General features: G+C 36.0%; 1 protein-coding gene across 1 annotated transcript; it reads left to right on the top strand.

The window, feature by feature from the left end:
- Nucleotides 1–7,050: 7,050 nt before the first annotated feature.
- Nucleotides 7,051–11,001, top strand: LOC128214117 (uncharacterized). Its single transcript, XM_052920390.1, has 5 exons — nucleotides 7,051–7,185; nucleotides 8,977–9,006; nucleotides 9,137–9,252; nucleotides 9,538–9,635; nucleotides 9,923–11,001. The coding sequence occupies exons 1-5, from the start codon at nucleotides 7,051–7,053 to the stop codon at nucleotides 10,999–11,001; spliced, it is 1,458 nt and encodes a 485-aa protein (XP_052776350.1).
- Nucleotides 11,002–22,965: the final 11,964 nt, after the last annotated feature.

The raw sequence follows: 22,965 nt of genomic DNA, 5'->3' as shown, positions 1-22,965 counted from the left end.
AGTAATGAGTACAAGTATTTAATCATCGATACTTTGCTGACACTGTCTTGTTCCATAATAAAAATTAAGATTTGCAGAAGGGGCATGATTACGAACAGTCTCAAGTCTGAGTTCAGAACTGCAAAATAATTGTTCCAAGATGATGAAACCAGCTGAATTTTACATCCATCCTAATATTAACACTTAATCACATTATTTCTTTTGTAAAAAAAAGGATTAAAGATGATTCTTTGTAATTTAATGAAAGTGCTTTTCTAAGGCTGAGTCAAGACTTTGACTTCAGACTGTTCGTTATCATAGCCCCTGGGGCTCGAGTCTCAAATTCACACTCAATACGTTTTGTGAATATGGGCCTAAACCTTTATCAACATGGACACTAATTTTCTGAAAACGAAATTGATATGAATTTTAAGATATCAAGGATGTATGTAGTCAAGGGGTGGCATTCAATATTCAACTTAAGTAAATCTTATGGTCATACATCATAGACTGCATTTACTCTTTTGCCAGTAATGGTAAGTTATTAAGAACAAGTAATCCGATTAGCTACATCGTTCTTAGGTTCATTTAAGACCAATAATGAGTACCAGCCCAGGTAAACAAGATGATATGGTGAATATCATCCTAAACGTTATCGACATGGAGTGAATTCTTCCTCAAACATTAACGACATGAATTCATCAACTCAAAACGTCTTAAACCCCCAAATATAGCCAAGAAGCAAACGACGGATGGGCAGATGGTTGAAAAACAACTTAACAAGCTACATTTATTGATCTGAAAACTTTAATCTCTTTGAGGGTCGTTGTGCGATCCCCAATTTAACACGAATGGCCCCCGGTTTTCTTCAGGACAAAATAGAAATTAGCCCCCCGAATTGGCTCCTCACATATGCCTCACTGGGTTAGAATGGCTCAGACATTTTAGACATGTTTTGGAGGAATTTCGAGTAACGTGACAATTTAAACTGGATAGTAGACCCCACATTATGCTCAAAATATGATATCTCCTAATACAGTCATAACTTGATATGTCGAAGTCGTTGGGACACCTAATGAAAACATTCGAGATAACGAAGGTTCGATATAACCGAAATACAAAAAGTGAATAACTTCACCGAATAAAAATCGAAATAAGTTCGACATAACCAGAACAACGAGACAACCGAGTTCGACATAGCGAGTTTGGACTGTATTACCAAACTATTTATGTTTTACTGTTATAATAAGTATGCAACCATGGAAACAGACTGCCAAATATTCACAGTAATCTCACAGCTTAATAAACAGATAAAAGCAAGGACTTCCATGCCTTAAGAACTAGTGATTTTCTACAACTCAAATATTTCTTTTTGAAATTTCTTCACATTTATAGTTCGATCGCCCGGCTCAGCTTGCCAAGATAGATCTCCCGTTAAATAGAATAATTTTCTAAACTATCGTAATTTGCAATTGGAAACACTTTGTCATGAAACAACTTCACCAAAACGTTTCATGCAAATTAAGATAAACGCAAAAACTACCAGCGACCCAATAGCAATCATCAGAGGGCGGAGCGTCGAGCATATCGAATTCTGAATCAAATAGCTTGAGCAGGCTCCTAATGCCGCAAAATTGGAAGAGGCAAACGCTATTGGTCCATTGTGCGACAATAGCGCTTTACGCTATCACTCGAAACCGATACAAAATCTTAGACATCTTGGAGAAAATACGGTTTTCTTGGCTTTTAAGTTTTATATGTGGTGATCATTGAATGTTGTGTGTTTGGAAGTCGTAGGAGGGTCTGACTATAATCCACGTGCTTATTTTTTGGCGACATTCTTGACGTTTGAAATAAAATGGACTTTCTTCTTTGAGGACAATTTCCCAACACGTTGATTTTGGAAATGTATTTTATGCTGTGGAACCGGATTTTTTGTTGATTCCAGAGGTATTTTTGGTTTAAAAACACCAATTCTATCAGACTTTATAGGTAAGATCATGTTTGAGTTTATACTGAAATTGTTCAGATTTGAATATATGATGCAAATATTATTATTTTAGTATGCAGACATAAAAGTATACAAACACAATTAGGGAATGCTGCTATGAATATGTCAAATACAAAATCTGATACGAACACTTCGCCTTATTGCCTCTATAAATATATTATAAATTTGACACTATTATTCAAAATCAATACATACACATGTATAACAAACATCAATTTTGAGTAATAAACATTTAACTACTTACTAAATTATGCATTTATGGAAAATATCAATTACTGATAACAAAATTGTAACCGTGTATTTTATAGCAGAAAGTGCAAAAATATTAAATGATTGGTGAATGCTAAAATATTTACTGTGGTTTACTATAGCCGCATAAGGTTGAAATACCGTGTTAAATGCTCATTTTTTTCAAATTTAACTCAATATCCTTCATAAGAGCCATTGTTTTTGACATTTATTCATCCTTTTTGGAATATTAAAACAATATTATTTGTGATCAATCCTATCTGTGAGTAAGAGTGCATCTAATACTGTTCAAAGTCTTTATTTCTTTTTACCTGGACACGTTTGTTTTTAATTATACATTATATTGCATTGTAATGAATAAATAAAGTTGATTCAAGTATTTCATTTTGATTGCAAATCATTTTATGTTGACAGTATTGCTAACAAAATTGTAACCAGCCATTAATCAGTTAGTATTAGTAGCAGCGTCTGATAATAAACCGGTATCCTGGTACCTGTAATCTTAAATGGGCACCTGTCAGTAAACGTTCTGACATGGGGCGGGTGTAAAACCCGGCCCTGTAATTACTCTACACCCGGTACCCCACTTTGATTGTCTATTTTAGTTTAAAGGTCTTAATATTCGGTCAAATGATAATGACCTAACTTACGAGCCTTTGTAATGTTGATTGTGTTTATAAGAAGTTATTGCCTACGGTTTTAAAAAAGGACGACCTATTGGTTAAATGATTACAGTCTGACAGAGTTACATGTACAACATTATCATTCCCAAAGTCGTTTTAAGTCCCCTCATACCCTTTGGATATTTCCCAAACACTGGCCATATTATTGTCTGTCTTTTTAGAAAATAATCCTTTACAGCACATAAGCAATTTCAAATGATAACCAAATTTATATTGTAACCAAAATTCACAAATAAATGTTTTTCTTCAAATTATCCAAGTAAGAATTTTTAATGTCAAACGATACACTTATATATATATATATATCATCATAAATGTGTAATTAGAAACAATAAACATATAATATTGCACACAATTTTCTAATTGTAAATTTATAAACTTTTAATGCCTGTAAAAAATTGAGCCAAACATGCATTTAGAGCAAATCCGTTTTTCGTTTTTTATTCGATTGATTCAACAACATAATTATGTTATATCATTTTTCAACTTTACATTTTTTTTAAATGCACAGCAAATATGTTTAAATGAGTTGCGTATTTCATGTGTTTCATATTCAAGTATTAGGCCATTCTAAATTGCTTTTATGTTTAGCGTCAACCCGTCGTACGAAAACTTATCTAGATCTCTTGATAAAAAAGCGAACCCGCGAAAAAACGAGTACTTAATACAGTGTGTGTATACCACGTGATAAATTACGTCATATATGCTACGTCGGAAGGCAATATTTTGCTTAAAATAAAGACTTAAATCAAAGATAACTTTTTGCTGACATCACCATTTTAAATGCAACAAAGGCCAGTCTATGCATCTTAAAGAGCCCCACCTTTGTTTTATAACCGGAGTTTGATTAGGTGATTAGTTTCATCAAACACTTCGACAAACCTGTTTCCCAAACAATGTTTTGACAGTGCTCCGTCAGACGGCCGTATCGTGGAAAGGTTTGTCGAAGTGTTATAAGAAACTAAACTCTCAATCAAAATTTTGTAAAATACCGAAGGCGGGGCTCCGTAGGCTGCACAGACTGCGCCATGTTTCATTTAAAATGGTAAAGAGAATTAAAAGTTATCATTGTTTTAAGTCTTCGATCCAAGCAAAATATTGCCTTCCGACGTAGCATTTATGACGCAATTTATCACGTGGTATACACACACTGAATACGAGGCATCCTTATCAATGAATAATAAAGACTCCATAGTTCGTTCTGGACCATTTTCAGTTGTTAGATATTCATTTCAAAATGAGTTCATGTTTCATATAAAACTTGTATTTAAATGTGTTGACCATGGGAATCACACATCATGCATTATTTTCTGATATTAAATGCCAATAATACGAACTAGTACAAAGTATGAAGCATGCTGATAACAATTGTGTTCTGCAGTCGTACTTATAGTAAAAGGAAATGGAAAATACGAGACTATATGGCAGATCGTTGATCATGTCAAAGAAATCGATCAGGAAGCCCAAACGCTCTCTGCCCGCGGACGCGTAACATAAACGAATTTGTATGGCCTTAATTGCTAAGATAAAACAAAATTTGAGAGAAAGGTGAAAGGTTTCTTTCTTTTTAAGGAAGTTCTATTTTTCTTCGTACTCAACAGCTCTGGTTGGAAATCAGTTTAAAATGAACAGAAATCTTAAAACTGTTATCTTAAACATGTACTCGGTATCTTTTTTTACATGTACCGCCATTTGGGCAGTAACTTGTTTAATTGACAATCACTCAGATTGACCACTATGCAAGTATACAGCTTACAGACTAGTACTGAACATAAAGTTTAGTGTATGTTATATATATTTTTTTTTCATATTCCTTGTGGTCTATAGAGAAGAGTTAAAGACATATTTTATTTCAATTATTTGCAAAAAGACATCAAGTGATATACGTTTATATATATAAATTCCCATTCACCGTAGTGACGCGATGCTATTGGACACTCGGTCAAAATAGCTACGTATTTAATGTATGATTCCACATAGTAAGCTTATTAGAAGTGAAAAGCATTTCGTATAAAGCCACACGAATCGTTTAATGTTAAGCATTTTCAATTAATATCACACACCCTCTCGAATCTTCCACCTTTTGGCAACGTTATATCGCTATTTGTAAAGCCATTAAAGAGACACTCTTATTCAAATCAATACATACACATGTATAACAAACTTAAAAAAATTGTGATGAACCTTTAACTACTTACTAAATAATGCATTTATGGAAATGTACGTGTATGTGTTTTTTTTAATTTACTAGATAAAAACGCACAAATACTAAATGACTGGTGAGTGCTAAAAGATTTACTGTTATCTACTTTCGTCTCATAAGTAAGAAATACCTTAAGGCTGCACCTTTCTTTCAAATTAAATTCGGTATTCTAAACTATTATTCATAAGAACCATTGTTTTCGACATTTAACCATCCTGTTTGGTATATATTATTAAAAAATGTATTAATTGTGGTAAATCTTATTTGGGAGTAAGAGTGCATCTTTAATGTATGATTACCCATAGTAAGCTTATTAGAACTTAACAGAATTTCGTAAAAAAAAACCACACAAAACGTTTTAAGTTAAGCGTTTTCAATTTATAACACACCCTCTCGAATCTTTCACCTTTGGCAACATTATATCGCTATTTGTAAAGCCATTAATACGATACTTAACATCAACAAACATTCTAATTTTGTGTCATTATTTCACCATTTCTCATTTCGAACTCTGTGGGGTAAAATATGTGAAAACACGACTTAAAACGACACGAGAAGATCGCAAATTGCGGGTTCCTTTTTCACCAGATGCTTCGAGGTCCTCCATCATTATCTATACGTCATTAATCACGTGACAACAGGGGGTGTATCAACCAATCATTATCTCTTTTATTCGGATTTGTTCTGCTCTCTTGGTCAAAACTAACACCCGCAAAAAAGTCTTGTTAATAGGGGCAACTTCATCAACAATTTAAAGATGGGTTAAGACCCTAAAGAAGAAATAGCGATGATACTATTGTTCTTTTGTATGTCTGTCGGATGTGTTTTGTTAGGACAGATATGAAGAGCTTGCTGAAGTAAATTGCCGGATTGAAGTTTGATACTTTTCGTGCGATGTCTGCGTTTGTTTTGTTTGATATTTGAAGATATTACTTTCCTTTTTGATGTAGGATTATGTGCTTAAGCTTTGATTTTGATAATGAATAAGAAAACGGAGGTAGTCATTGAATTATTCTGACGTGTTAACATTAACTGGTATTCAATTTACATTGATAATTTATTTATACATGCATACCCTATTTGTGTGTCTTTATGACATAATATAGATTAATAAAGATGTGGTATCTATAACTGATCTGAGAGATAAGGCGTTAAAAACTATTTTTTTCCATTAACCTGACCGACCCTATTTTTTTCCTCCCGACCTCACGACCTTATATTTTTTTGCCGTAGGGTGATTTTTTTCCAAAATCTCTTTAAAAAATATTAAATACAAAAACTTGACCATTCTATATTTAAAAAGTTCTACAGTAGCGATGTACCCTGATATAGGTTGGTTTGGTACAGAATCTCTGTTCTCAGTTATTATTTTTCAAAAATAGAAGAAAGTTATGCCTACCTGCCTACTCTATTTATTTTGGAGATGATAGTGGGCAAAAAAAGAACATTTTGTTGGCCGAAACTGAAAATATTTTGGTTAACATTAAAACGATTATTGCGTTTGAAAATGACCATGGTTTGATTTATAATTAAAATATACATTTATCTAATTTTTTATCAATATTCCGTTTTACTCATAAGCTGCAATTATCCATTTTTATTAATTATATAGAAAACAAATTCTGATAAAAATGTATAACATTCTGGTTCTCATCCGGGTTACTGAAACGTTTTTTTTTAAACCAGCTAACATAAATATAAACTGTTCTCTATTTCAAATTTGATTTTAAATTAAAACGTTGAAGTATATATACATTGGATTTGTCTATATCATAATGTACTCATAGGTAGAAAAGCCGCCCTAGCTGTTTCATCTTTCAGGAAAACATCATTTTTTTTTTAAAAATTCCACAATCAAAAGATCTTTCTTTCTCCTTAAATACAGGTTCGCATCTAAACTCGCAGACACGGACAGACGGGCGATGATGGGTGTGGTGGCGGAGACGGGCGTCGACTATGGCGCCATCTACGGCCCGTTTCCCGCTGTCGGCAATATCCCGTCGGCACATTTCATTGGCTACCTGACCAGCGACAGTGTTAGGGAAACGGCTTCAGTCAGGGTAAGTGGAAGATTGTCGAAATTCAACGCATTTTACTATTTCCAGGAAAACATTATCTATTAAAAAAGGGATTCCCATTTTTTACGACCGACCTTAATACGTTTGATTATACAAAAAAGGTACTGTGCATAGCCATAAGGGCTTAAATACATAAAATGTTTGTTTCCAGTTTTCATGCCCAAAAACAGGGGTAGGTAGGTCGTAAAAAATGGGAATATTTTTAATAGCTTAAGTTTTCCTCATTTTTCTGTTACCAAAAACAATAGGTTTAATGCTTAAGAACATCGATACACTTAGTATTTGCATCGCTGGGATTGTTAAAAGCTGAACGCCGAAAACACTTTGTTTTAAACATTTAATAGATTAAAATCAAACAAATGAAAAAAAATCTCAAGGCAATAAGAACGCCTAAGATTGGCGGTAAAAAATCGGGTAGGTCGAGAAACCGGAAAAAAACATACATTATTTTACGTTTAAACCAATTGTTAGCAACAATACGTATTCACAGCTCATTAATCGATAACGTGACGGCCACCAGAACCTTGATTTATCAACGCGAATTTTCCTCAGACACGAATACTCATATTACACAATATTTAAATTTTAACCAGACATATTAAAGGGACTAGACACCAGATGGTCCCAAAATCGGCAAATACATTATTTCCACAAGACAAGCCTAGAATTGTCAAAACCAGCTAGTATGAGACCGATAAACATCATTTTACATGATTAAAATAATATTTTGTCGTTAACCCGTTTACGATTATCGCATACTGATTTCCCAGTTTATAGTGTGTATAATTAGCATGCAAAGTCACGTGTTTAGTAATGATACATGTGCCGACGCTATTTTTAAATTAAGTGGGGTTTACGTGGTAGACAACCCCAGTAAATTTTTAATAGGAAAAATACGCAAAACTGCGAATAAGACATGTGCGGTATACAAGCGATGTGATACATCAGTTAGGGAGATTCAATTCGTTGTTTACAAAGACTTCATTTTATTGTTAGTTTTCGACAACTTCCTTTTTTTCTCGCATCGTATCATCTTGCTTCTAGTCCCTTTAAAACAATAATATTCATTTATATTTCCCTATATGAGAGCTACGCGGACAACATCATTGTGTGTTTTTTTACATCCTGACAACTCACACCGAAAGGTTCAACATTTAATAGGCGGGACATACGTGAAAGACAGCTTGGAACGACATAGCTTCCTTTAACAAGAGTCGCATTTTCAAGTGTGTTTTTTTCAACCCTCTAACCGAACCATGTTAATAATATTAACTTAAAAAGACAGGTGGGTTTAATTAGTCAAATTTATATGAGTCCAATTTGTATGTACGCGACAACCTGCTTAGAGGGGCGTGGTTAACGTACGCGAGATAGGCGCGGTCTATGGATAAACAAAATATTAAGTGGTACGCAATCTATGAAGCATTGCGGTATTGAATAAAGTTTAGACTGTTGGAAGGTCAATCATGTTTGGTTATTAAATGTTTAATAAACATATATCCTCCAGACATGCAGACATACGTGAAAGCTGGGAACAGCCTTTTTACCGTTCGTGTGAGCGGCGAGATCATAATTAAGTTTCTTATCCCAACTGGTTTTCAACTATCATATTGCTCCGACAGGCTCTATATTTGCATGTGCTGTTTAAGATTGACGAACAGTCTGGTTACCGTATGTAAGAACAGTGCGGCCCAACTTTAGTCGCTCATCTCGACAGGTTGTAAACGCTTTATGACGTCCCAACAGGTTCAACATGCCAATGTATTCCCCCAGGTGGACGTACGCCACAACCAGCTGGGAACGGTATGGTTACCGTACGTGAAATCGGCATTTTAAGTATAAGTTAACCTTCATCCGTACAGTTTGAACAACTCAAACAGGTTGGAGTTCAACATCACCCCAACATGTTAAAACATACAGATTTTTTCGACAGGTGGATGTTCATGACAATCAGCTGGGAACGGCCTGGTTGCCGTACGTGAGAGCGGCGCGGTCGATGGACGAACAGAATATGGAGGCTTACACAAAGGATGGACACATTTACTATAGGTGGGTTGGGGTTTATCTTAAATCTAAGTGAGTTATAAAAAACAGAGTTAACGTAAATTTTCCGTTTTTTCCGTTTATGTTTGCGTTGCCCGCGTTGCTTACTAAAATTCAGACAAGTGAAAAGCAATTCGAGTATGAAACAAGTTGGTACAAGTATTCTTTATTGCAATAATTTCAATCGTTTCCACAAAGTAGTAGTAAGTTTTTATCATAAATACAAAAGTTGATATCGCGGTATTAGTGTCTTTTTGACTTTAATAAACAACAATGACTTCGCCTTTACAGGACCTTGCAGATCATTCGAAGCGGGAAGGAGCTACTTGTCTGGTACAGCAAAGACTTCGCCCAGATTCTCGGAATACACGTTTCCCTAACTCCGATAGGTAATAAAATGCACCAACGCATAATCTCAAATTATATAACAGTAATTTCAAAGCCAATCACTTTTATGCATTACAAGTATTATTTTAAATTAAGTATTTACAAATTACGACGAAAAAATTATCTTAAAGAGTTCAGAAGAGTTTTATAATTATACTTTATTATAGACATCACTAAATTACCATTGTAAAAATCTGAATAACAACACATATTCTTCAAACACAATAGCAGAAATGATCATACCAAAGTTATAATAAATATGACAGGCCAATCTTAAACTTTTCTGCAGATGGTGACGAAATTCCGTGTCCGAAATGCGGGGAGAGTTTCCAGTACCAGTATTCAATGTTAGCGCATGCGCGCTTCCGGTGTAACGGTTCACAAAGCACCAGTTCAATAAGTCCTGGTCGCAGACACCCCAAAACAGATCACGCTCTACCAAGTCCAAGTTTTAGCGACGGGCACGCAAGTGACAATTCTGATAACTCAGACATAAGGATATTAAAACGTAAAAGTGATTCTGATGTTGACCTTGACCTAAGTCCAGCCAAGGTCATGGTTGTAGAGGAGAATAACAATGTCGCCACGCCCCCTCAGTGTTCTCCAAAAGCGGAACGAGAGAGAGGTGAAGCTGGAAGTGCTTTCAGGAAAGTGGAAAAGTCGACTGTAAGCCACTCCCCAACCGGACAGTCTAATGAGGCAAGAACATCTGTTCACAGACAAGAATCTAGATCAATCGCAAATGAAATGTTACAGGAAAAAAGCCAGGACAACTTAATGCGTCATCTGTACAATAAGAGAATGATGCCATCGGCTGCATTGAACAACCGTTTTGTTGGCGGGTTTGGAATGATGATGCCAAATTGGCTTGTTCCGAAATCATCCAGCACCCAGCAGTACATTGATCCACGGTTATATGCCGAAAGGTGCCCAGTGCCAACGTCAAGCAAACCGAACTTTTTTCAGAACCTTCCCGGACCAATAAATGTGCTATCCCAGGACGCCATAAGGTCGTATCCAAACGGTGAAATGTTGAGTAAGCAGATTCTGATGGAGCAACTACGAAAATCTCAGCTTCCGTGCGTGCCGACGGCGAATCCAATGGTTGAGAAAATTCTGCAGACCGCCTCCACTCCGCCAATACTGCAGCGTCCAATACAGCAAATGAATCTGGCCCAAAACTGGTGCGCAAAATGTAACGCGACGTTCCGCATGACTAGCGATCTCGTTTACCACATGCGATCTCACCACAAGCGAGAGTTTGACCCAATTAAGCGGAAACGAGATGACAAACTACAGTGTGACGTGTGCAAAGAAACTTTCAAAGAACGTCATCATCTCACACGACATATGACGTCACACAGTTGACCCAATTAAGCGGAAAAGAGATGACAAACTATAGTGTAAAGACTTAACTAAAGTGTGCAAAGAAACTTTTAAAAAGAACGTCATCACCTCACACGACATATGACGTCACACACATGACTTTTGACATTAAGTAGAGTGATAATAATATTGACTGTTGTTAAATTGTGCCAAATTGTAAAATCGAGATAGGAGCACTTCGTCAAGAACAAAACTTCAAAAGATGTATGTAATATATGTTGTGCAATATATAAATTATAGGCAATTGCCATGTATTTCGGAGCGAAACATGACCTCACATCAATCTTTTACGTCATATAAAGTAGTGTGTAGCTAATTTAATACAGTGCGAGATGGAGTAAAATTGTCAACAAACTTAAATAATTAAATAATGAAAGACATAGTTTCAGCCAATACCCCCCCCCCCCCCCCCCGGATATTTTAAGAATGTCCAATGTATATCAGAGTATTCAAGGGACACTAAAACTTGTTTCTTTAAATATGTGTTAATCCTTTATACAGAGCAATTGCGAAAATATTTTCTATTACATAAAGCTAATGACTTAATACTACTTTAATACACATTTGTGTATAATAAGTTAACTAAAATCACATTCAATGTCTTTAAATAAATGCGATAACACATGTCAGGCTTCGAATTATGTTCATTGTGTTTATATTCATAAAACTATATTAAAACACCTTAAAAAATCAAATTAGAATACATTACACATTGTTCCGATCGTTGTAAAAGTTAATGTTTGTTAACGGCATCGTTGTTAACGTTTAAGGTGATTTTAGTTAACAACGATCCAGTTAACAACGTTGTTAACTTAAAAAAAGTTCTGAACAATCGGCCCATTGTCTCAGAAAACTAATGCGTGAACATTTGTCAATATGTTTCATTTTATTCCTGTTTTAGTTTTGCATAATTATGTGTGTGTTTTTTGTTACTGCGTATTAATGTCCAATTAAAATCTTGTTATTTCTTAAAACCGACGCTGCTCGTTGTTTTATTTTATAACAATGTCTTATTACTGCAGTGAATAGTTTCCTATTCAAAACCACCCTGTGAACAGATGGTGGCCCCACCGCAAGGCCCTAAATCTACATGCGCACGAGCGCACTGGGCTCATTAATGAATTCACGTGCACTGGAGCCTGGAACAAAAACACCGCAACGCCTTAAATGACAGAAAAAGATTTCGGGCCTAACCTCAATTGTCCTCGACATATGTGCAAAAACTCCTTCAAAAACCGCATTAGTTTCCTTAATTAAACACTTCGACCTTTCCGCCGAAGCCGCTCGAAGAAATAGCTCAGTCATTTAAGCCTTGTTCATGCTACATTAATGCGAGAAAATACAAATTTTCATTCCTGTCACCGCATGTATTCTGTCGGCAAAATGAACAATTTAAACAACAATGCTGTTTTATGAAAACCATGACCAGAGAATTTTCAGTTAAGATTCTCGTCTATTTAGTTGTCTTATTTTCAACAATTGACTATTAAACAGAAACTATTATTTCCTGTTTTGGATGTAGTCTGTACGGTCGGAGAATCTAACATGAAGATGGTGGTAATTTTAATTTATATATAAAAAGTTGATATACTATGAGCCATTTGCTCATAGCTTCGATAAAGTTAACATCGTTGTTAACGAGATAGTTGTTAACTTTTAAGCGTGATATATTTGATGATGTGCTTGTATATTTAAATACTAGTAAAACATAAAGTCTTAGATCTTGTTAGGAACCCTGCAGATTAGAAGTACACGCGTATTCAAATAACTTCCAGAGTATTTAAGATTTGTAAAGTTAACAAAAAAGAAGTTAACAACGTTGTTAACTTTACCAAAGTTTTGAACCAGTATGTTATAATTATCAACATACACACATTGTTTTCTGATTGAAAATATACGGTAAACATCTAACGAAATAGCACCCTAACTAGATCGAAAGCAAACCAAAAGAAGTACCATTTTTTATTATTTTTTATTTTTGCAAAGGAACAAACAGAAGCAGACACTATTGTACGACCCATCAATACAACAATCTGTCCGTGTTTGCTCGAAGAGACAGTTCCTCACAGACTCATATTTCTTCCGCCAAGGGGATGAATGGGGACCATTGGGAAACTAATTAGGTCCCTAATGAGATAGACATGTTCCAACAGAACGCCTCAATCAACCGCTGTCACACGAGTTTACCATCCCATACAGAGCTGACGCGGTTTTTCTGCAAATCCAAGTCCCTTTGATTCAAAAGTTATCATAATTCCAAGTTATTCATACAAGTTAATTTAGACCGCCATATTTGGTATTCAATTTGGAACCATTCTTAACTATTCTGATTAAGCGCACTGTTCCAGAACATACGCTGTCAGCGACCGGTTTTTGATGCTTCCCATCAAATTTATGATACGTCAAATTCCAGCGGCTTTCCCGATACCGCATCCATTATGTTTCCTAATAGACCATTCGTCTCTATATCCATCATCCACTGACCACCAGACATTATCAACGTCAGACTGCAAACACGATTTTATTGGACATACAATTATTCTTTGTGTCTTTTGTTAGCTAACTCATATGTACTGTTACATTCGGAACTCCTCGGCCATTTTCCATCGAAAACAACATCCGATCGGATGTATATATGGACAATTTACAATGTCTACTCTTGGAGTTCTTGATTATTTATGCAATACAACACTTCACTGGCAATCAATTTAAACGTAGATATGTTGTAAATGTATTGAACCAATAATTCTACTCCAAACGTAGCCATCGTATTTTGAAGTCATGAAAAGAAGTCATTCGAATCTGTTTTGGCTTTATTTGAGCAATACTAAATTCAGACGATGTCAATTATGGTAACAATTTCAACCTTTCCAAGTGAGGCTGAAAAAAACATGAGTGATTTACATTTAATAAAATGATTTATTTATATTTGTACATGTAATATGACAAAGAAACTACAGGAACGCCTACCAAACCTGTCTACGGTACAATGATCAAACGAAACACAAATGACAAGGGTGGGTGTGTACGCTTATTTATACTCGCACTCGGGCCTTGCCCATTCGGCGAGGGCTCCGTTAAGCCCTGGTTAGAGCTACCCTGGTTCTTTAACGTGCACCAGTGCATAGCACTGTCACACGGGACCCCCATTTAACGTCCTTCCCGGAAGACGATTAGTTTTGTTAAGTGATGCGACGGGGGATCGAACCTGCGACCACTGGATTGATAGTCAAGTGTGTTACCTCAAGACCACGGATCCGCCACCAAGTGACAAGGCCAGACGCACAGACATATAAACAATATCGTTAGCAACATATTGTAGGGTCAGTGCCTCAAAACGGTCTGAGGAAAATATTTTTTAATATGGTCTTCGTTTACATGGCCTCATACTTGCCAAAATATTTACTGGCAACTCGATTAGTTTTCTTTCTGTGTAACCATTCGAGGAGTTATAACAGCTGTGCATTAACCCACTTAGAATGCACGTCGATTCAAAGGCAGTCAGAATTTGGCAGTTTTACATAATAGTTAGATGACATGAAGTAACATTTTAATTATCAAGAATGGGCGGAGTGAGAATAGCCCACGCACCCTTCTTAATCATCAAAATATTACTTCAGGTCATCTACCTATCTTCGAATACAACCTCACTGACTGACATATTGTGAAATCAAAAATCTGACGCAGCCTGAATGTGTATCGGATGAGTGGTAGTAGGTAGACCTTTAAACACCTGCTCAAGTTGGAATTATTAATGATTAAGTCTAGAACTTAATGATTGCCTATCTGTAATTTCATTGGCTGAAAATGTAAGTTGTATTCTATTCTGCGATTAAGATTTACTGCTATTTTGATAGTATCTTGAAGGACATTGGTATTGACTGGATTTTGATTTTTCTATTCAAAGATATATACACTTTGCACTTGACTACGTATCAACCATACGTATGTTCATCTTATATTTATTCAATTTATTACGTTTTTAATGCCGTTCTTACCTTTAAGTAACCTTTAACTTAAAACCTAAATATCCACGAGATTTAACAAAATCCTTATTATTCATCCCAATATAATCATCCTAGTTTACAAAACATTTTCTAACTGATTTATCATAGATTCTACCACCGAACCGATTTCTATCCCCCTAAAACTTTTCTATCCCCTTAAACTCCTTGAACTTTTTTATACCCCTAAAACCTTAACACTTTCCTATCCCCCCCCCCCCCTGATATTTTATATCCCCCTAAAATTTTCAACCCCCCCCCCCCCTTAAACTTTCATTAAATTTAACTGACATAATCACGTCCACAAAACTACTCATTTGAGATCTTAAATGAAGAGCATTAAGCAAGTCTTCTTCCAGCTTGATTAGTTCTTGCGATTTCTCAATTTATCCTGTTTCCCATGCGTTCGCTATATTGATGCGCCGGAGATCATTAGAAGCGACAATAACAGCCTTATCACTCAAAATACAAATAATTGCACAGAAGTGTTTTATTGGAAAACATACCGATTAGTGAAACGTAGCATCTGATATAAGCTTAACGAACATATTTAGATTGGGGTTATGAGGAGGGTGAGACGATATTTGATTATGTGACATATTTGGAATTGCTCAGACCACGTGATTGATAGGGTATTTGGTTAGATGAACGCGGCGGCGGTCGGATGGCTGAGACAAACTATATAGACAGTTTATGTAATTTTCTGATTTTCACCATCTGATAAAAGTAAAGTGAGCATGTTTTAATTGAGGTCAGTTGAGTTTCCAAGGCAACCCTTCAGTTTTAAAGATCCTCTTTAAGATATTTTAAGTGAAGTTGTTGGATTTTTTTCTTAAAGGGGCTAGACACCAGGCCCCAATTTCTCGAAACTTCTTAAGTCCCTTATAACAGGATTAAGCTAATCTCACTATTTTTGTTTTTCTATAAAATGTGTTATATTTACTTCTTCAAGAATTTTTAGAAATTATGTAGGAATAATCTGTATGATTATCAGAATAAACCATTTTTCATTTACCAAAAAACATTTTCAGTTTGTATTTTGGCTAATTGAAATAAGCGACTTAAGCCTGTAAAGCTTAAGACGTTTCGAGAAATTGGGGCCAGATGGTCCAAAAATCGGCAAATGCAGTATTTCCTCAAACCATGCCTTGAATTGTTGATGCGAGCTAGTAGGAGGCCGAGGATACATCGCAAAACGCAACACAATCATGGTGGTGTCTCATCTGTGTTTTCCCGTTTTAAATAGCACATACTGGTTTCCCTGTTTAAGTTATATCTGTTTGTGAGTACTAATAGATATACCGACGCTATTTTTAAAGTTACTGAGATTTACGTGGTTATACAAAACGATGTCAATTTTATGTTAGTTTTGGCAATTTTCATTTTCAATTGCAATTGTATCCTCTGGTGTCTAGTCCTTTAAATGCCAGACAAGGCGTTTTTTATATCTTGAGTCTGATCATTGATTTTCCCCATATTTGCAAGTTTTGAATATTCAAATTTAAGTATAAACGGAAAACCTGAAAACAAATTATAAAGGCTATGCGACGCGTATGCGTGTATTGTTTTAAGCATTATCCTTTTCTTCTTCTTCTTCTTCTTCTTCTTCTTCTTCTTCTTCTTCTTCTTCTTCTTCTTCTTCTTCTTCTTCTTCTTCTTCTTCTTCTTCTTATTATTATTATTACATGTATTATTATTTTTATTATTACTATTACTATTATTATTACTATTATTATTATCATTATTATAAGCGTATATTTTCAAACCATACGAAGAGACAGCTAGGACACAAATGATATCACGTGATATATATCTTGACAATGATCATGCAGAGGCTAGCAAGCTAGATGTGTTCTTTTTATCATTTACAAAATTAATAGCTTTTCAATGCGTTTAAAATATTTCATTTTTCCAAGAGTAAAAACTGTTTGCGCTTAAGAACAACCCATCCATTCTTTGTTTCCAAAATTTGGCATGACAGCTTCAGAACTGTTTCCTTTTACAAATAACATTAGCGATCTTATCTCCGCTCGATTTAACACGAATGCCGGAGATTGATGGCCTACCAATATGACCCGCGACAGTTGCGCCGCGTTTCGCCGCTAATTCGCGATATTTCTCAAAATCACTGGCTTCGTTGAACATATGTATGCGGAAGAAATGACATTGTCGGAGTCTGTAATACATCAAATTGTTAGCAAATTTGGATTAGTGTAAACACCGTCACTGGCAAGGAATTTTGAGAGAAATATGTTTGCCGAAAGTACAATTAAATTTCTCCTGATCAATCGTTGAAAACAGGAAAGTAAGTTCTGACTTTCAGATGTTTGGAGATAACAATATTTAGATATCAACATGAAACAGTGCTTCATCACCTCGGAAAGAGGTTAAAATAGAGTGAACAATATATATTGGTATAGAATAAAAACACAAATGATGCACTGCCTCAACGCCTTTCAAGGTAGATGTATATAGACCATATCTATATAGTATATAGTTATATGCAACTGCTTATATAGGGTCTATACCAATAAAGAAAATGAGTCTATACACTGTTTCAACTTCAATCAACGTATATACACTGCTGCAACACCTATAACCGTATATAGGCCATATCTATATAGCAAAGGGGTTTATACACTGCTTCAACGCCTATCACCGTATATAGGCCATATCTATATAGCAAAGGAGTATATACACTGCTTCAACGCCTATCACCGTATATAGGCCATATCTTTATAGCAAAGGAGTCTATACACTGCTTCAACGCCTATCACCGTATATAGGCCATATTTATATAGCAAAGGGGTTTATACACTGCTTCAACCCCTATCACCGTATATAAGCCATATCTTTATAGCAAAGGAGTATATACACTGCTTCAACCCCTATCTCCGTATATAGGCCATATCTATATAGCAAAGGGGTTTATACACTGCTTCAACGCCTATCACCGTATATAGGCCATATCTATATAGCAAAGGAGTATATACACTGCTTCAACGCCTATCACCGTATATAGGCCATATCTATATAGCAAAGGAGTCTATACACTGCTTCAACGCCTATCACCGTATATAGGCCATATCTTCATAACAAAGGAGTCTATACACTGCTTCAACACCTATCACCGTATATAGACCATATCTATATAGCAAAGGAGTCTATACACTGCTTCAACGCCTATCACCGTATATAGACCATATCTATATAGCAAAGGAGTCTATACACTGCTTCAACGCCTATCACCGTATATAGGCCATATCTATATAGCAAAGGAGTATATCCACTGCTTCAACGCCTATCACCGTATATAGGCCATATCTATATAGCAAAGGAGTATATGCACTGCTTCAACGCCTATCACCGTATATAGGCCATATCTATATAGCAAAGGAGTATATGCACTGCTTCAACGCCTATCACCGTATATAGGCCATATCTATATAGCAAAGGAGTATATGCACTGCTTCAACGCCTATCACCGTATATAGGCCATATATATATAGCAAAAGAGTATATGCACTGCTTCAACGCCTATCACCGTATATAGGCCATAACTATATAGCAAAGGAGTATATGCACTGCTTCAACGCCTATCACCGTATATAGGCCATATTTATATAGCAAAGGAGTATATGCACTGCTTCAACGCCTATCTCCTTATATAGGCCATATCTATATATCAAAGGAGTATATACACTGCTTCAACGCCTATCACCGTATATAGGCCATATCTATATAGCAAAGGAGTATATGCACTGCTTCAACGCCTATCACCGTATATAGGCCATATCTATATAGCAAAGGAGTATATACACTGCTTCAACGCCTATCACAGTATATAGGCCATATCTATATAGCAAAGGAGTTTATACACTGCTTCAACGCCTATCTCCTTATATAGGCCATATCTATATAGCAAAGGGGTTTATACACTGTTTCAACGCCTATCTCCGTATATAGGCTATATCTTAATAACAAAGGAGTCTATATACTGCTTCAACCCCTATCTCCTTATATAGGCCATATCTATATAGCAAAGGGGTTTATACACTGCTTCAACGCCTATCACCGTATATAGGCCATATCTATATAGCAAAGGAGTCTATACACTGCTTCAACGCCTATCACCGTATATAGGCCATATCTATATAGCAAAGGAGTCTATACACAGCTTCAACGCCTATCACCGTATATAGGCCATATCTATATAGCAAAGGAGTATATACACTGCTTCAACGCCTATCACCGTATATAGGCCATATCTATATAGCAAAGGAGTTTATGCACTGCTTCAACGCCTATCACCGTATATAGGCCATATCTATATAGCAAAGGAGTATATGCACTGCTTCAACGCCTATCACCGTATATAGGCCATATCTATATAGCAAAGGAGTATATGCATTGCTTCAACGCCTATCACCGTATATAGGCCATATCTATAAAGCAAAGGAGTCTAAGCACAGCTTTAACACCAAAGATTGAAACAAATTGCCATCGAGTATCTTTTTAATACTAGGTTTATATTGATATAAACACATACTTTATTTGCTTAAAATGGTAGGAAAATGGCTTTCATATTTTGTTGTTGGAAAATATACATGTATCAAGATATTGAATGTGCCGTCGAGATCAATTGTATTTAAACGAAAACAAAGCCCCCACTGACAGAAATGCATCTATGGCAGCCATTCGCAATCTGTAGAAGAATGGATGGCCTCGCAAATATCTGTATCAATTATTTGCGCGGGCCTGACTTAAGCAAGAATGATACCAGGGAAATAAATGTTCCCATAAGAGAAATTCTATTAAGCTAACTAATTTAATGATTTGTTCCATCAAGGGCTCGTTTTGCAGTCTAGAATTTATCCAATTTTGAGCTAATATTTGACATTGATTATGATAGAGTTGCGACAGAAAATGAAGTCTTTGGCAGAAATGTATGGAGGGATTCGTGGGCCATATTTATTTTGCAGATACCGATGCTATTTGTCTAGATTTGGTGTCAGGTTCGTGGAGGCAATGCGTTGATTCTCCTACTGCATAAGTGAAATTCGGATAACGGCAGAGTGATTGATTGTCCGTATCTGGTGGTGTGGGAAGCAACAGTCAAGTTAAACCTACGGCGAGTGACTTAAAGGGATTCGCTCATTTTTTGGCACCCTTTGTTTTTTCCACGGTAATTTATCTTAAAACACTTAACTATTTTACTCTTTTATGCGGAATATGCAGAAAAGAAATACATTTAAACTATAAAACGATTCTGCTTTAAGAGGGGAGGCGACCCGCTCCGGTAAAGTCAAGGAAAAAATAGGAAACTTACAACAAAACCCCTGGCCCACGAATACTCTTCGGAAACTGAGGATACTTTAACCTTTAACCCCTGTGTTAAAAAGCGTTAGCGCTATCCAAAATCATGGACTTCAAAGACAATATTTGAGCATGTATAAACATTTCTTGAAGGATTCCAGCCGTCAGTATCTTAGGTTAAACACGCCCTATGATTTGCTACACATGAATTATGCATGAAGAAAACAACAAGTGTTTTTGTTTACCAAAACATGAGCGAGTCCTTTTAATAGTTGGCGAATGGGGTAAAAACACATCAACACATTTCCTGATCATTTTAGTCAGAATAGTTTTATCCAGAATGGTTTCAGATTACTTAATTATCATGCTTTGCTTGGTTGATAAAGCAAACGCACACACAAACTATTTATTGTTTGCGCGCATGTTTCCGCCAATGGGATTGTCGGACGGAATCGCGCTGGTTATTATGTAGATATTTCATGTCAAACAATACGATAGTTTAGAAATTAGTTGCAGCGGCCTGCCGATTGATTTGTTTAGAAGATCGAACACAAACAATAACACTTAAATAGAATACTTTGCTGCGTAGTAAAATCAATTATTAGTGTAAATATCCTTTACTCACTCAATACGTGAGTATACTATTTATTCACTAATCTCAAAATACAACAACACAAACAGTTTAGGAATTGGCAATGTATTTGGTGAACATGTACACAGGAAAAGGCAGTATTCGGATGCTGGAAGATCGGTTATAGCGTCTGAGCACATCTGGATCGTAACCTTGGTCAATCGTGGCCACGTCCGTCTTTAGAATCAGCAACATCAATAATGACTGCATGGTATCTTAGAAAACATCATGAAACATCTGAAACGAAACTAAACATACGGTAAATCTTAAATCATAAAAGTAACAAATACGTTACTAACTTATGTTAGGTAATCAAACGGTGGAATTCTGTAAATGAAAATAAATATGCATGTTAATCGAGCACATGTAACAGGAAAATCAACCTGAAAATAGGGATTCGCTTTCAGACATTTCAAAATAACTTCTTATTTCACCAAATACAAAACCTCGAGTGACGAAAACAAAACCGTTTTCCCCATATACCCACAAGAACACGAGAAAATCATGTTACTAGTGTCCCGCCAAACTAATCCACCTAAGTACTGAAGTACTAGTACTTGAACCAATCTTCTGAAAATAAAGTTTATATTTTTCAAAACGTGAATAATTGTATTTAATAACGAGAACAAAAGTTGATACCACTGAAACTGATATTGAACACCATTTACAAGGAGGCCGACCCCCGAAACTCCCCCCCCCCCCCCCCCCCCTCCGCCTCCACTCCATACAGACACACAGACTTTAGTACTGGATCTTCCGGGACTTTTTAGGGGATATTCGGGACTCAAGAGGATGGTACGCGGTAGGAATACAACTAATATGTGGAATTATTCAGTGAGCAGACTCTCACAATAGTTATTTTTAATTCCTACGAAGGATTCTTGTAGACTTGAAAGGGAGTATTTGGTATGTAGGGCTAGTGACGGGGATTTCACCTTTCAACCTTTTTAACCGCTGACCTCTAGTACAGAGAATCCTAATATGCATTTCAATTACGGCAGTCGAAACTCGTTATGTCGAACTATGTTATTTCGATGTTTGGTTATATCGAACATTTTCCAATGTGATTGGTTGAGATTGACATGTTTTTGCATGTCGGTTGTATCGAATGTTCGTTATCTCTAATTATTTTGAGGTCCAAATGACCTCGACCTAGCGAATTTTGACTGTACACGAAACGCACCAATACATTTTTTTTTACAACGAAGGCTTTATACTGCACAAAAAAGACACATCTTGCATTAGCATACAAACAAAAACTTAAAATACAACCAACATAAAAAGCAAATGTAAGTGCGGATGGGCAACCATTTTGTACTGGACTAAATCAATAAGAAAATCAACTTTAGCGGCTGTTTACGGGTCCGCCCAATGCCACTCATCCGATACACAACCCCTGCGTCAAATTTTGCGTTGACAATGTGTCAGCCAATGAGGATTTATTGAAAGTAAGTAAGATGACATGAAATAAAATCTTAATGATTTAGAAGGGCTCAATCGCCACGCTCACCCCACCTATTCTTTATCATTTTGATTTTAATTTATGTTATCTTACTATTTCTTAAACTAAGATCGCTATGTCCATCCATTTTATATGATGGAATGGACGAAAAGTCAGTCGATCTTACTTCTAGTTACTTGTAAGGCGATGAACTGGACGCGATTTCATCTACAAGACATTTGTTTTGTCTTTCTAATTCATCAATAGCCAGTTTGTTGGCTGACAAGTAAAACAAAGCAGATTACTCGGGAGCCAGGGTCTTGTTTGAGGAGTCACCAAACTTGGACGGGTTGTAAGCACACGTCAGCTTATGTAAATCTAATTCCCCTCTTCTGTTGGAACATAATTCGTCCGTGATTATTTCTGGAAGTCGATGCAGTGCAACAAAAGATCGTAGATAATGACAATGCTGAGTATCGAAACAAATCTGTCCTTAAAGAAAATTGACAATTTCTAACCGCTGATGAAAATGCCACTCAAATGCGTTAAGCATC

This window comes from Mya arenaria, chromosome 2 (assembly GCF_026914265.1).
Source record: "Mya arenaria isolate MELC-2E11 chromosome 2, ASM2691426v1".
Lineage (NCBI taxonomy): Eukaryota > Metazoa > Mollusca > Bivalvia > Myida > Myidae > Mya > Mya arenaria.
This window is presented reverse-complemented; position numbering and strand designations above follow the sequence as displayed.

What these genes read in the sequence shown, in the direction of transcription:
- LOC128214117 (XM_052920390.1), top strand. Translation starts at nt 7,051, where the DNA reads ATGGGTGTGGTGGCGGAGACGGGCGTCGACTATGGCGCCATCTACGGC. An exon ending in GCCACAACCAGCTGGGAACG is followed by an intron (nt 9,007 to 9,136) that starts GTATGGTTACCG and finishes TTTTTTCGACAG; the next exon opens with GTGGATGTTCATGACAATCA. An exon ending in CGTTTCCCTAACTCCGATAG is followed by an intron (nt 9,636 to 9,922) that starts GTAATAAAATGC and finishes ACTTTTCTGCAG; the next exon opens with ATGGTGACGAAATTCCGTGT.